At 38.8% G+C, this 14,794-nt stretch overlaps 1 protein-coding gene across 1 annotated transcript in view; it reads left to right on the top strand.

Moving 5' to 3' along the window:
* The window catches only part of LOC150081599 (neutral ceramidase B-like), a 178,738-nt gene that overhangs the window by 94,507 nt on the left and 69,437 nt on the right, over window positions 1-14,794 (top strand). Inside the window, exons 8-9 of the mRNA XM_090380565.1 lie at window positions 2,466-2,552; window positions 7,118-7,222. Of these exons, the coding sequence (XP_090236691.1) occupies window positions 2,466-2,552; window positions 7,118-7,222 (192 nt within the window). The remainder of the gene's footprint in view (window positions 1-2,465; window positions 2,553-7,117; window positions 7,223-14,794) is intronic.

Raw genomic sequence — 14,794 nt, 5'->3', positions numbered from 1 at the left:
AGATCCAAGCTGCGTATCATGACCTCCCTGGAAATATTTAATAGGTTATCCATTGACTTTCAGAAGCTGTGCAAGGACAAAACCTACAGATCTGCCTCTCTAGCAGATGCGTATGCCCTAGTCAAACTCTCTAATTTCGGTGATGCTATATTATGCACTTATTGTTGTATTTATGTTGCATTTATGTAATCGGATGCTGTTTTAAGTCCATGTATTGTATTAACTCATTTGAGTACACTGTGCAAAAATTGTAAATAGTATGGCAATATTTATTCATTATTATCATGTAACCCGTGTTGTCCTCTAGTTGGATAACTGTAAAGGTACATTTCTTTGGAAATAAATTAATAATAATGTACAGTAGGCTAAATTTTGAATGTCAATAGATATACTTAATCATGTCTTTAAATGAAGACGTTTTCTTAGCGTGTATTATCCATCCAGAAATGTAAAGATGGCAAAGTAAACCGGTTAGACCGGAAGAAAGTTTCAAACGCGCATAGATGAACACAACAAACACGTAGCCAAAGGAATCGGAAACACTAAAAAAAAAGGAATCAAAAGGAAAACCAAAAGGAATCAGCCAAACTAAAGAATCAGAAATGGCAAAACACGCTTTGGATGCATTCAAGCATACAGTGATCAGAACTTTGTAGTAATGTGGAAGAGACGTCTAAAAAAAAAAAAATAAAAATAATTATATTAAGAAATTCAGTCAGGTGGTTTTAAACATAAACAAGTAAAGAAATATAAGGGAACTGTGGAATAGGTCTTTCAATTAAAATTAAGTAGGGACCAATGCAACATGGCGGGGCTTGCTGGGAAACGTGAAGCTGTGAGAACGCTAGACACTGGACTGGAGAAGACGCATACGATATAAGGTTAGCAGTTAGAGGAGGCCAATTTGTAATCCATGTTGACTTATTATGCATGTGAACAAGAACCTGGTAAAGGGTTTGTAACGCAATACTCGTGTATTAAAATTATTTATCGTGGTGTACAAAGCGTGTGAACAGTTTATTTCTGGTTACTATACTTAGTTCTCCGAATCTTATACAACATGTAAACTTAATTTATTTGTATTGAATTGCTTACATAATACAAGATGAATTGACTGTGGTCCCTTGCCGCTGAATGTTATTTTCTTGGTGCTTTCACGGAGGTAAATATTGAAAGCACCAAGAAAATAACACATGGAGGTTAAAATTAAATGTGTAGTAATGTGAGACTGGGTCTGAAATTGAGTCCTTTTCCTAGGATCTTTTGCTCTGCCGGGTTGAGTTGTTTACCGATTCATGCACATAAGTTAGTGAAAACACCTCATGTCTATATGAATACCTATTCGGGTAGCGTTAATTCACAATATGAGATCTAATGAAACGATGCCACTATAATAACTTCGGTTAATTTACTGCAAATATACATGATGCAGTTGCACTAACTTATATGTCTATAAATATTCCTGCAATCTGAGGCTTGACCCCTGAATATTTATTAAGTAGTACCGATTTCTTTAACTTAAAAATTGCGGGGGGAGGAGTATTCTTGGTTGGTATCGGTTAATGGGTGGGGTTGTACCTTGCAGCCTGAGAGGATGTGGAAATGCGTGAATATACGAGCATACTGAATTTCACATGGAAGGCTTTTGTCAACTAAGAAAAGACATTTCCTTTATAAGAGGAGCTTCAGTCTCCTTTGTTAATAAAATACGCAACAGGCAGTAACAAATGAAGACTACGGTTTAGCTATTTCTAGCATTAATAGCAAACTCGATACCATCTACCTAAGTCAGTCCAAGCCCTAGATGATAAATTCAATATGCTAGTAAATCCACGCATCTCCACATCCTGTCAGGCTACAAGAAACACCCTCCTCTCCCACCGATTAACCAAAATCCGGGTCCTCATAAGTTTGAACTTAATAAAAAGAAATATCAGCAATCAACCTAAGTAATAACTCTCCCCAGCAGACTAAAAGATGCCTGAACTACAGACCACTCCCACTTCTTACTCTTAATTTTTTGTTTTACCTCCATGAAAGCACCAAGAAAATAACAAATTCAGCAGCAAAGGACTACATCAACTTAGTAATCAACTACGAAAAGACATCTCTTGAAGACCAGATGAATAACACAATGTAACTGTCTTTAACCTGAATTAAATTACAGTAGTGTTCATTTACAATGCCGGTTTCTGAAAAATTTCATATTTATGATGATATGCTAAAAGTGTATTTTTAACTTTTTAAACTTTACTCCTAAAAGCGGGATACATTATTTTCTATCAGACAGCTGTCTAACCTGATTTCAGTTCTTAAAATTGATGACCTATATTATTAATATTAAAGAATATTCATCACTAGCATGAAGCATTAAATCCCTTAACCTTTAAAAAAATTAGCATTATTAAAATTTTAATATAAAGTAAAACAATATTTTTTATTTTTAAAATCTGTTTATTTTTTAGAATGAAAAATGCATTGCACAAGGACCAGGAAAGGATATGTTCGAAAGTACAAAAATAATTGGCCAACGGCAGTATGAAAAAGCCAAGGCAAGTAACAGTAATTCTTTCTTTAATTAAGAAATAGTCATAAATATACATTCCCTTTTTTGTAAAATATTATTCAACAATATATATGCATACAGTATATATACATATGACCGAATATTAATCATTAGTTCGTTTAAAATTTTAGGTTTGATTGATAAAATGTTTTTGAACCTTTCCAGCGCCACAAACGCTTCTGAAATTAAATGCCGAAAGTGTACACATATTCTGCAGGGTAGGCTACGTTAGTGCTACCATCTGTCGCTATACTTATTAACTAATTTTTCATAAATCAACTGAAGTAAGCGAACAACAAGATATTTTAGATTTCCACTGTTCATATATATGTATATATATATTCTAGGGGGATATATATTAAGGCGATTGGTGAATTAAAATGTTTTCCCTTGCACTTACTGCCATTATCTCCCCTTTTATAATCCAGAGACCAGATATATTTTATTTTCTTATGCTGACGATTTAAAAATACTGACCATCATCCAAACAAATGCAGACCCCAATATGATCATAGAGGAAATTAACAGTGTGCTCCTCGCACTAGTAGGCTACCTCAAGCAACTTGGCCTTAATAGCAACCAAGCTGCAAAGTCTGAGTGCATGCTCTACTCATTGAAGAAAGAACCCACAACCATCTCGCCAAAGATTAATGCAGTATCCATGCTTCCTGTTTCATGTCATTTAGATTTGGGGGTGGTTTCTGACACAAAGCTGACATTTAACTATCACATCGAAAAACTCAAGCGAGCGACGCACCTGAAATGGAGAGCGAAGCAGCACCTTCATTACGTCTCAGAGAAGGTTACCTTTACTGCAGCAAAATATGTCAGGACCATCATATACCCCCCCCCCCCCGCTACTTTATGCAGGAATCTGGGCGTCGGCAGCACCCACGAACACAAAACCCATCTGGGCAGCAGAGTACTGGCTCCTCAAGTAGGTATATGACCCCATATGACTGAAATGGCCCTCGGAATTCCCAGGCTGCCCCTCTCTCACTGAACAAAGGAGGCTGGTAATCACTATAAAGATGCTGATCGGTCTCATCACATCTCCTTCATTCTGGGATCTCTGTGGCTAGAGGATTCCACCTGCCCAGCTCCGAGTAACCCCAACATTTACCCTCCTCATTCACGCCTCTACTTATCAGATCGCTTCCTATCCTATCGGATGAATCCGGGGCATCGATGCAGACTTAGAGAAATTTGCTGTTAACCGACACTATAGGGAGAGGATTCTGGATCCCACACATCCCAAGTCCTCCAATCACTCAGCATAGACAGAGGGCGTCCTTGAAGCAATCTAGTGAAATGCAAATTAACCCCAGGTTCCCTCCAGTAAGGAATAGTCAAAGACTGTCCGGACAGTCTGCAAAATGAAAAGCCTTCTCTTCATCGCATCCAAGCCAACATGCCCTGCACTCACAACTTAAATGCTACGATTAATTACTGAACATACAGGGAAAGGGGCCAGCGGTGTGTGCATCAACTGCCTGTTCATGCTGTTCTCTCCCACGAGCTGCGAAGACGAAAATCGGGACTTTCAAGTGTCATTTTGTTAATTTAATCTAAATGTTACGTTAGACCAGTATTTATTTAATGTAATCTTAATATTTTTATGTAACCTAATGCCATTATGTAAGTCATTGTATCGTCTTATTAATGTCTTTTGTCACTTGATGTTATTTCATTTAATTTATGTCCTATATCACTTAATGGCAATTTAAGTATTTCTGTAATATTTCTGCTTATCATCCCTATTAAGTGTTAACCCCTGGCCTTTTGGCCGTGAAGGGGCATTGCAACACAATCCAATCATGTAACTGTCAACAATTGAAGGTGGTGCAATAAAAGATTCTCTCTCTCTTCGAAATGAATTAAATAAATTTTCTGTTTATACTCCGGGACAACCACCGGTCAGAGGAGTTCACATGATACAAAGAATAGGAAAAACAGTACTGCATTTACTAGTCAAGGGCTTGAAACCAGTCACTCAAAGCACGTGTACTTATGCACTTCCGCGCCTGATGTTTCTTTTTCTAAAATAGGATTACATAGTCTTACAAATAAGGAATACATGCTATATTATGAGGAAATTATAACCACAATTACCACTACAGAAGCTAAATATTTCTGTATATTACGCTTGGCACTGTGCAAATTGTTTTGCTACGATAGGAACTTTGCGAGATATCCGGAGTTCGCCTGTCAAGTATGAGGCCAAGCTGTGACATCGGGATATGCGACTGCACCACGGTAGATGAAACACTTGCTTAGCATGCAGGCCAATTAAATATCAGAAGCTAATATGAAATCAAATACAATAGTTCCAACTGAAGTGGTTATTGTGAATACAGTAGGAATGGGCAATTTTAAAATTTTTCATGAGCCGTATTTTAGGATGGATTCAAGACACGAAAACAATTTCAAAGGTTATATTAGTTTATTAGTTATATTAGGTTATATATTAATTTAACCCCAAGCCCGTACTCACATCTGGCGAGTACGGGCTTGGCACACCCAGGGTCCTGAGCTGGATATCATCATTCTTCTCTTTCTTGGTGATTCCTTTATACCCGACCCTCTCTCTCTCTCTCTCTCTCTCTCTCTCTCTCTCTCTCTCTCTCTCTCTCTCTCTCTCTCTCTCTCTCTCTCAGAATTTTTTTTGTTTTTGGCTGGTGCAGCATAAGCCTCAGGCTTCCTTGCACCATATGGCTAATAATAATAAACGTATGAACGAAATAACTTTGTTTACTAGTTTCATCCCTTTTTTTGTATTCACGAAATTCTGTTAGTCTCTGGATAGGCAAATCACATTACAAAAGAGTTGGCAAACAGATTTATTTGCTATCCGATGTGCATAGTCTGAATTTATTTTTAAAAAGTATTTTACGGTTCGTAATCGAAATTTCTTACTGTCAAATCAGTTCTAAGTGCAGTTCGGTAAAGGGGTAGGGGAAATATTTATACATTTCTGTGCCATTAAGCGACAGTATGCACCGGAAGTGATAACGAAGGCTTATTCAAACCGAAAAATTTCATATTATGGACTTGCTGAGTGTAACGCAGCCACGGCAAGACGACTTTTCCAAATAATACAGTACTGTGCTTCAAAAGAGTGTATTGGATCAGTGTGAGGAAAAGGTTTCTTATGGTATCGCCAGATGCCAAACGAAGATCAGACACTTCTGATAAAGGCAACCGAGGGCGCAAAGCGCCTGTCAAGTGATGTGAAGAATGCTATTGTAAAAGAGATTAGTGCTTCCATGAAAAGGATACAAATAAGGAGGCTGCGAAAGATGCCTCCTTACAGAAACTGAAACTGCGAAGGAACTTGTTGAACAAATATAATAGTTCCCAATGGGTAGTTATTGTGAATATAGTGCTCCGTAGCCGAGTGATCAGGAGCGGGAGTGCAGTAGCACACGCTCCTTGAGTAGACCGGGTTTCAAGCCCCTAACTGCTTGAAAGTTCTTTTGGCTCTTTTTTTTTTTATTTTTTGTAATTTTATTTAATGATTCTGGATGTAATGCACATGAAATCCCACAAGAAAATAATGCTATTTACTTTATAAAGCAAATAACATAAGAAAAGAATTAGCTTTACATAAAAGTTGATGTGAGTATACGAATGGTCTTCGCCAGTTCAAAATGTTATTCCCACTCGCTTCCCCATCCAATCTGAATTTTCTGGGCCTACCACTGACTTACAATACCAGAGAATCAACCCAGAGGAATGAAGTACTGTAAAAGAAATGTAAATTGAACTAGCCAGGACTTCCAAAGAATTGTTTGTTTTGTTTGTTTTGGTTTTTTTTTTAGGAGCATTAGCAACTAAGGCCATATTGCTCCGGGAATATGCGGTGGTCATTCCCTTGACCTTTCCGCATCCTCCGTATTTGGTGGTGACGGGCTCGAACCCCGGTCTAATCAAGAAGCGTGTGCTACGCACTGCTGCTCCTTCCCACCTGGCTACGGAGACGCCCTCCAAAGAATTACTATTTTCTGTAACAATATACTGTTTATTTATAAGTCGTCTTCTTTGTCCTCGCCTTCTTCCCACGTTCATATGGGATCGGCATTCCCTTCCTTAATTATCTTCCTCCATTCCTTTCTAACCAGGGCTTCCTCTCTCCTTCATCCTCTCTTCAAATCCTCTGCCACCTTGTCCTTCCATCTCAGCTTAGGTCTTCCCCTCTTCCTCTTCCCTATCACCTCCAGCTTTTCACACCTCTTCCCTACATACTCCTCACTTCTTCGTTCCACATGACCAAGCCACCTCAACCTAGATTCCTGTATTTTTTTTACTCAGAGGCCCAACCTTAACCGTACCTCTAATGTAGTCATTTCTTAACCTGTCCTTCCTCGTCACACCACACATCCAGCTTAGTATCCTCATCTCCGCCACTTCAATCTTCTTCTCCTGGGCCCTTGTAATCGCCCATGTCTCAGCACCGTACATCAATGCGGGTCTAACCACAGTTTTATACATTTTATACAGTATGAAACTGTTTATTTATAAGTAAATAAGTAAAATTGTTCTTTCTTCTAGGAATTGTTCAATTCTGCCAAACAGACCCTTAGTGGCTCAGTCGACTTTATACACCAGTACGTTGACATGACTGACGTCGATGTGAGAATTAACGACAGTGTCATAGTAAGTTTATGTCAGTAAACTTCAGTTTTCTTTACAATGTTTAAAAATACCTTCAGATATTACCATCATGAAGTCGGAGTTATTACTTTTAAACCAGTGGTTTCTCAACGGAGGATAATACGGATCGTAAAAATAACTGTAATAATATTGTAATATAAAAGTTTTGCAGACCCAAAATATTTTTAAAGTGTAGCAGCAGTTAAGAAACACTGGTCTATGTTTGTTCCATCAGATAAGAATAGTTTTAATTCCTGTTGAAGTTTTAAGTTGCTGATGTTAACATTTACTCTACAATATTCACAAATGCTGAATTATTTTATATGTAAAAGAGGATCAAGACTGTAATTTCTAATTCATATTTTATGAAGAATATAAGGCACATGAGCGAGCAAGTCAAACTAGCGACCGAAGTGGAGATCATCTGATCATATGCTGGTCAACTGCTTACAAAAAAAAAAAAAAAAAAAAAAATAGTATAATCTGACAATAAGGTTCAGTTTTACTGAGAAAATACGGGAACACAGGTTTATTAATCATTTTAACATGAAACATATAGGATAAGTAAAAATAAGTTAAAAAGAAACATACATCAATAGCTTTCAAGCATAGGTTGCCCTTCATCAGTCGGAAAGCGTTAATACAAAAACTGAAAAGAATACCCAGTATGGTGGTCATGCAAGGTGACCACCTTGCATGACCACCATACTGGGTATTCTTTATGGGTAAAGACATATTCATACTGGGTAAAGACAACAATTAGCAGTTGGAAGTAGAGGGTTGTGACTGCAAAGCTTGGGTTTGTTGCATGCGGCAACGTCTATCGTTCAGAAGGATGATTACTTCAATGATGAGATGGATAAGACCTCCGTTGTTCCAGTTAAAAGAATCACCACAGCATGAATGTGAAGTGACTCTAACCAGACGCGGCGACGGTACTGACAAGAGCAGTCAATAATCTTAATGTAGCAGCGCGGGTCGATGTATTGTTGGGTTGACCAGAAGAGTTGAGCGATCGCTGAGTGCTCTAAATCAGCAGAGCGGATAGCACTCTCATGTGACGATACTCGATCTTTGAACCTTCTTACATATTCACCAACGTAGCACCCAGTGCAGTCACAGCAGGAAATGCGGTATACCGAACCGCCCCGCAAGAATCGGTCTTTACCCTCGAGACGAGGGACCGCAGTTTCCTGCCTGGAAGCTACAAGCACTTTATCCCACAACTCCGTAAGACCTTTGAGAGTTGTTGCAACAGTTTGGGTAGTACGGGATAAAGGCGGTCGAAGTGGGGGTCATCGTTACGTGTGGACCTAGGATTTGCTGCTCGGTCACGAGTTCGTAGGTCGCATTTATCTAAGGCACTGGTAGGGTAACCGCACTTAGCCAGATCTACCTTCACTCTAGTGATCTCAACACGTCTCATCTGCAGAACTGGAATGGGTTCAGGAGCAGGTTAGTAGGGCACGCGCTGTACTAAGCAGTTGACTGTAATCATGTGCTAACCGATAGTTGAATTGGCCAGCACACATCGGTTTGTGACGGACTGAGGTCCTTAGACGCGTGCCCTCACCTCCAACCAAGGCTATCCAAAAATGGAAGAAAATAAGAACATTGTCCAGTTCGATGGTGAACCAAATAAAGGGCGAAAGAGAGTTAAGGTGGCGTAAGAGTCGGTCTCCTAACCCGCGGGGGATGATAATAACAAACACGTATGGCAGACTTACAACGGCGCGATCGTCTAGCTCCTACATAACGACGTTTGCCGTAACCGAGCTGACAGGAGCAACCAAAGCTATACCATGGGTGCTCACGACACCTTAACTCTTTCGCCCTTTGCATTCTTTTCATTTTTTGTATTAATGCTTTCCAGTTGAAGGGCAACCTATGCCCAAAAGCTATTGATGTATCTTTATTTTTAACTTATTTTTACTTATGTTTCCTGTTAAAAGGATTTTATTAAACCTGTGTTCCCGTATTTTCTCAGTAAAACTGAACCGCATTGTCATTATGAACCTTGAGAACAGAGGCCTCTTTAACATAGCATACTCTGTGCATATGTGAATTATGTTAAACAAATTAACGTAAGCTGCCATATCGCCGGAAAAATCTAAGTACCGCCTTGCATATGGAATTTTTTTAAATATAATATCAAATTCATAAGTCTGAGGCCAAGTCATAATAGCGCCAATGTCAATTTTCATGCATACATGTTTATATCATGATTGAACTGTTATTTTGTTGTATCTCTCTTATGCCAAAGCTCTGTTCCGTTACAATAATATAATAACACTGGTCAACACGTAAAATGTTGCGAAAACACCCAATCTTGAATAATTTCATGCTGCTGAACACGAAAATCACATTAAAATTTGTCATTGGCTCTTGTTTTCGAATTACAGTTGGGGTGTCATATTATCGAGTTACTCTACATTAACAACTACGGCTCTCGGCAAAACGTATGCCCACACCGCAGTTTCAGTACCAGCACGCTCTTATCACGTGATATGCAACTTCCGCTTCGCTCTGCATCACGTGATAAGTTTTTGCCGTCTCAACTGCGTCTCCAACTCTGTTGCAGTAATCCTCGAATACGGCTAGATATTGGGTGATTTGTTCTCAGTTAACGGTTGTTCTCTGCGAGATTCATACTTTTTGCGCAGTATTTGTGTCGTGTAAAATTAATATGCCACGTAATTATGTGAATCGTCCGGATGACTGCTGTTACGTACGTGGAGAAGTCACGTTAGCTTCAAGAAAGCGTCCCTTTAACTCGAGCCATAAAAACGGCCTACTTCTTGTACTTTGGGTGTAAAGTAGGCGACCAGGCCAAGAACTGGGCTCCACACATGTTACAGTACCTGTTCATCAAAACTCAACGCGTGGGCGAATGGAAAGTGATGTTTTATGCCTTTCGCAGTGCTCATGATATGGATGGAGCCAACAAATCACGTGGCAGAACGTTGCTTCTATATGGTGTCTCCTATTAAAATAAATAAATAAATTTTCTGTTTATACTCCGGGACGACCAAACGGTCAGAGGAGTTCGCATGATAGATTGAATACAAGAAAAGGGATGACAATGAAGAAATAGTGGACAGTGATGTACCCAAAAATATACCACCTGCAATTCGTCCCGTGCCTCCCGGCGAAGTACTACCTATTCCTGAACCACCCGACCGTTTTTCTCTACACGCTGATGAAGATACTGATGAACCAACTTAATATACACGAAGTAGAGCAGCCGTCTACGTCAAGGGATACACCATTCTGTACAAACATTTAACCTTCTGAACCACATAACATCATAGAAAGTGAGCTTAATGATCTCATCAGGGATCTTGACCTTGGGTACTGCGTACAGGTGTGGAGGCCTCATTTTAGGAAGGATGTAGAGTTGCTAGAACGAGTACAAAGAATGACAACACTGGTGAGGGGAATAAGGGGTGCTCTTACGAAGAAAGGCTTAAGTTCTGCAAATTGCAGCGTCTGGAGACTAGGCACCTGCGAGGTGATCTGATTGAGGTGTATAAGGCTTTGAATGGATTGAGCAGGCTCAATGCTGATGGGCTTCTTCCTCTTGCTCAGATTACTGAAGGGGCATAGACTGAAATTGAGGAAAGACAGTTGTCGAATACACGCGCAGAAATTTGCCTTTAGCCAGCGGATAGTTGATTGCTGGAACAAACTTCTATCTGTCGTTGTGGAAGTTGATAGCTTAAATAAATTCAAGGAAGAAGTGTAAACTTTTGGAGTGAATGGATGGGTGAAATGGAAAGGGGATTTTTTTTTTTTTTTTTCCCGGCTGATGCTGTATACGCTTGCTTTCTTGCATCATATGCAAGAAAATAATGCTAAACTAATGCTAATCTCAAACTGCCGAAGAAAAGGCAGAGCTTTTGGCCTCAAGGTTACAACAGTGGAATCTTTTAGATCAGGGGTGGCCAACCGAATTTGTGATGCGATCTACTTTGTTTCTTCAAAATGTGCCGCGATCTACCATCTCAAGAATTTCACAGCACATGGTTAAATAAAGTTAATCAACACATATTGAAAAATGTTGTTTATAAATTTTAAACTTAAATAAAATTCAGAATTCTTATTTTAAAGTCATACGTATTTAAATTTTTAATTTATGTGAAGTTTGTGTCTTCATGTCGTCTGCCAAGCTTTCAAAATCGGGGATATACTGTAATAAGGCCAACCGTAAAGAATCTTCTGTATACAAGTCCGTAAGAGTAGAGCGATTCTTCGTCTGTTTCAAATGCGAAAAGGCCGATTCACATAGATATGTGGAACCAAAACAGAATTAAAAAGTTCACTTCATTTTTTTTTACATTTAGGTGCTTTTCTCAGCAAACATATTTCCAGAAGTCTTTTTCTGATGATCTGGCTTTTAGGAAGATATCGCTTCGCAATCTAATAATTTCAGTTTCAAGTAATATTTGCTCCATATGAAAAATCTCAGCGATTTTTTCTGTAATTTGTTTTGTATCTAAGTCGACATTAAATGGATAAGAAATATATTGAACAATGTCTTCAATTGTTTTAAAATTACTGGATCTGGTTTCAAAATCATCCGCAACTTTCTCAACTTCAGAAACATATTTCCCACTATTAAATTCAAAAACAGGATATTTTTGCAAATGATCTTGCATCTTTTCAAAATGATCGAATTTTTTTTTTTTTGAGATCCTTAGTCATTGACAAAAATTTATATTTATATGAAGAAATACTACTAATCATGTCATCCACATTTTTATATTTTGCTTGTAATTCCAAATTCAGATCACTGAATTTACTGGTAAAATCTGCCAAAAAAAACAGATCACACAACCACCCGTATCTTGTAGCTGCTGATAATCATCTCTCCTCTGATGAACAAATTTTTTAATTTCATTCAGCAAATTTCGAAATCTCTGTAGAAACTTACTCCGACTAGGCCACCTCACATATGTGTGTGATATCAGATCTAGTTCATTTTTATCGAGTCGCAGTTTGAAAAGTTTCCTTTGAAGAGACTGTTCTCTGATGTCCATAACACTTTTGGTATTTAATCTTTTGCTGGCTAACACATGTTAGCCAGTAAAATATGATACAGTACTGTGGTAACTCAAAAAATCTGGGAATTCATCATCCATTTGGCACAATGCGATGAATCCGTTAAGATGCCCTTCATTTTAGCTCCTTTAGCTCCATCCGTTGTTATTGATACGAGCTTAAATAGTGGTAATTTATTTTTTTTTCAATAAAATTTTTGAATGCGTTACACATATCAAGACCTGTAGTGTTTTTCTTCTTCGAAACCATACCCAGAAATTCTTCTCTAATAGCAGAATCATCGAAACCCAGACGAATAAAAACGAGCAATTGAGCTGTATCACTGACGTCTTTAGATTCATCCAGTTGTAAAGAAAAGGACACAAAATTAGCAATATGAGCATACAATTGTTCGCTCACATTTTTACTCATTTTTTCGATGCGTTGCATCACAGTATTTCGAGATAATTGCAGATCTTGACGATCACTTTCAATTGCATTTTTTTCTTAAAATTTTCATAAAGAGAATCTGTTATTTCTAAAAATCAGTCTTTAATGAACTGACCATCAGAAAATGGTTTGTATTTTTTTGCAAGAAGATGACTCTTTAAATGATGCAATAGTTGCTGTTTTAGATTGTAAATTAGGTGTCATGAAGAAATTTTGTTGTGCGAATAATCTGGATTTAAATATATTAAATAATTTATTTATTTAATATATCTTTTCATTTATTTTTTCTAAAGGTCATTATTAGGCGGAAAATCCGATTGGTATTTACCATGGAGTGCGCTGAAGTGCCTTCCTAAATTTCCTTTTTTGGGTATGGCCACGGAAGCATTGCAAATCAAGCAACATTTTTCTTTTATCATTACAAAAACGTATTCTAGTTCCCACTCTTGATGAAAATGATACGTTTTGCTCTTTTTCGTAGTATTCATTTTAAGTCAAATATTAAATTAACGTATAAATACAGTACTGTCCGGTTATTAATATTAAGTAAGCTAAATAAGGATTCGACGCATACACTATGCTCTCCACAACGAAACTGCGTGAATTTTCACTAAACAAGCGCACTGGCTGCGCGGCAACAATAGTCGTCACGTGGTTCAACGGATTTGCAATAGGCATATGCATTAGGTATTAGGTATGTTCGGGGTCTGACGGCACCTGGGATTTCTCCCGTCTCCGCGTATGTTCTCTGTATCGGACAAGCCAGAGATTTAAAAGTGTGTGGGATATGTACTGTGTAGTTTGTTGTGCCCATTGTTCGTCCGGCCTGTTAGCCGCCGGGCCCCTAGCGAGACCCGACGTTACCAATACCCGCCACGGGGAGGCCGGCCGGGTGTTACCAATATTTGTACTCTGGCTGGTCTTGCCACTTACTTTCCTGGGATTTCAGTGGCTAGGACCAAAAAAAAAAAAAAAATAATAATAATAATAATAAATAAATCGAGGTTGATATTAGTGATACTTAACAAGTTAGTATTAATAGTATGCGACGTGGGGCTGTGCGGTCAAAGTGAGTTTTAAAAACGAAATAGGTTCGGGCAAGAATTTTGATGTTCTCTTTTGATTTTGACATGTAGGGCTAAACGCTGTGCAAGACAAAAGTTTGGGGGGAGGATGAAGACTGGGGGAAGAAATTGGAAATAAGGGGCCGACAGAGTAGATGGCCCCTGTGGGTGGTGAGGCATGCCCGTGCCCCACCAGAGTGAGAAAATTGGGGAGGCAAGCCTCTCCTCCCCAGGAGTTTGAAAAAAAAAAAAAAAAAAAATCCGCTCAAGAGAGTGCGGATTTGGGTCGCCAATAGGCTGTTCCGGCGGGAGAGTGCCACCGGATGTCGTCTCCATCAGTTTTCAGGCCCTAAAAAGCTGGCCGTTGAGTCTCATCTAGGTGGGACACTAATAGGGGGTTAAATCTGAGATGTCATCCTTCCAGACTGCATGTGGTTTGGGGCCTATTTTCTGGTCATTATCTTGAGGTCATAATCAAGTCTACTGGCTGTCATTATGGGGTTTTATCCCTTCCGTGATGTTTGCTAGTCCTTACACTACCTTTTGTCATTTTGTAGTGGGTCTAAGCTGCAAGGTCTTGGGGCACTTTGTTCTGATGTCACGACTATTTAAAGGTTTTTTCGCTTCCATTGGCGGTAATCATGACTCTTGTAGTTAGACAATCTATTGTCACTTGTCTTTCCCAGTGCATTTTGTAGTCAGTCCAAGGTCTTTATAGTCGGCTCCTCTATGTCGTCTCGCTGCTATTTGCAGATTTGCCGTTAAGGTCTTCTGTATATGGCGGTTAGTGTTTGGCGCCTGGTAAATAATCCCTGGGTAAAATCAGTTAAGGCTAAATATTCTTCTTGCGTATCTAGTAGATGTGACTCGAGATCCCTCGGTAGATAGTGAACTCTAGTTATTAGTCTGCATCTAAGGTCTTCGTATTGGGCACACTCAAACATAATGTGCACCCAGCTTTCTTGTTCCCCGCAAGTACAACGTGGATCCTCCACTATTCCCAATGCTGTAAGCTTTGCAT

This window comes from Mastigoproctus giganteus, chromosome 8 (genome assembly GCF_048544385.1).
Source record: "Mastigoproctus giganteus isolate SK-2022 chromosome 8, ASM4854438v1, whole genome shotgun sequence".
Lineage (NCBI taxonomy): Eukaryota > Metazoa > Arthropoda > Arachnida > Uropygi > Thelyphonidae > Mastigoproctus > Mastigoproctus giganteus.
Note: the sequence above shows the minus strand (reverse complement) of the source record. Positions and strands in the feature narration are given on the sequence as shown.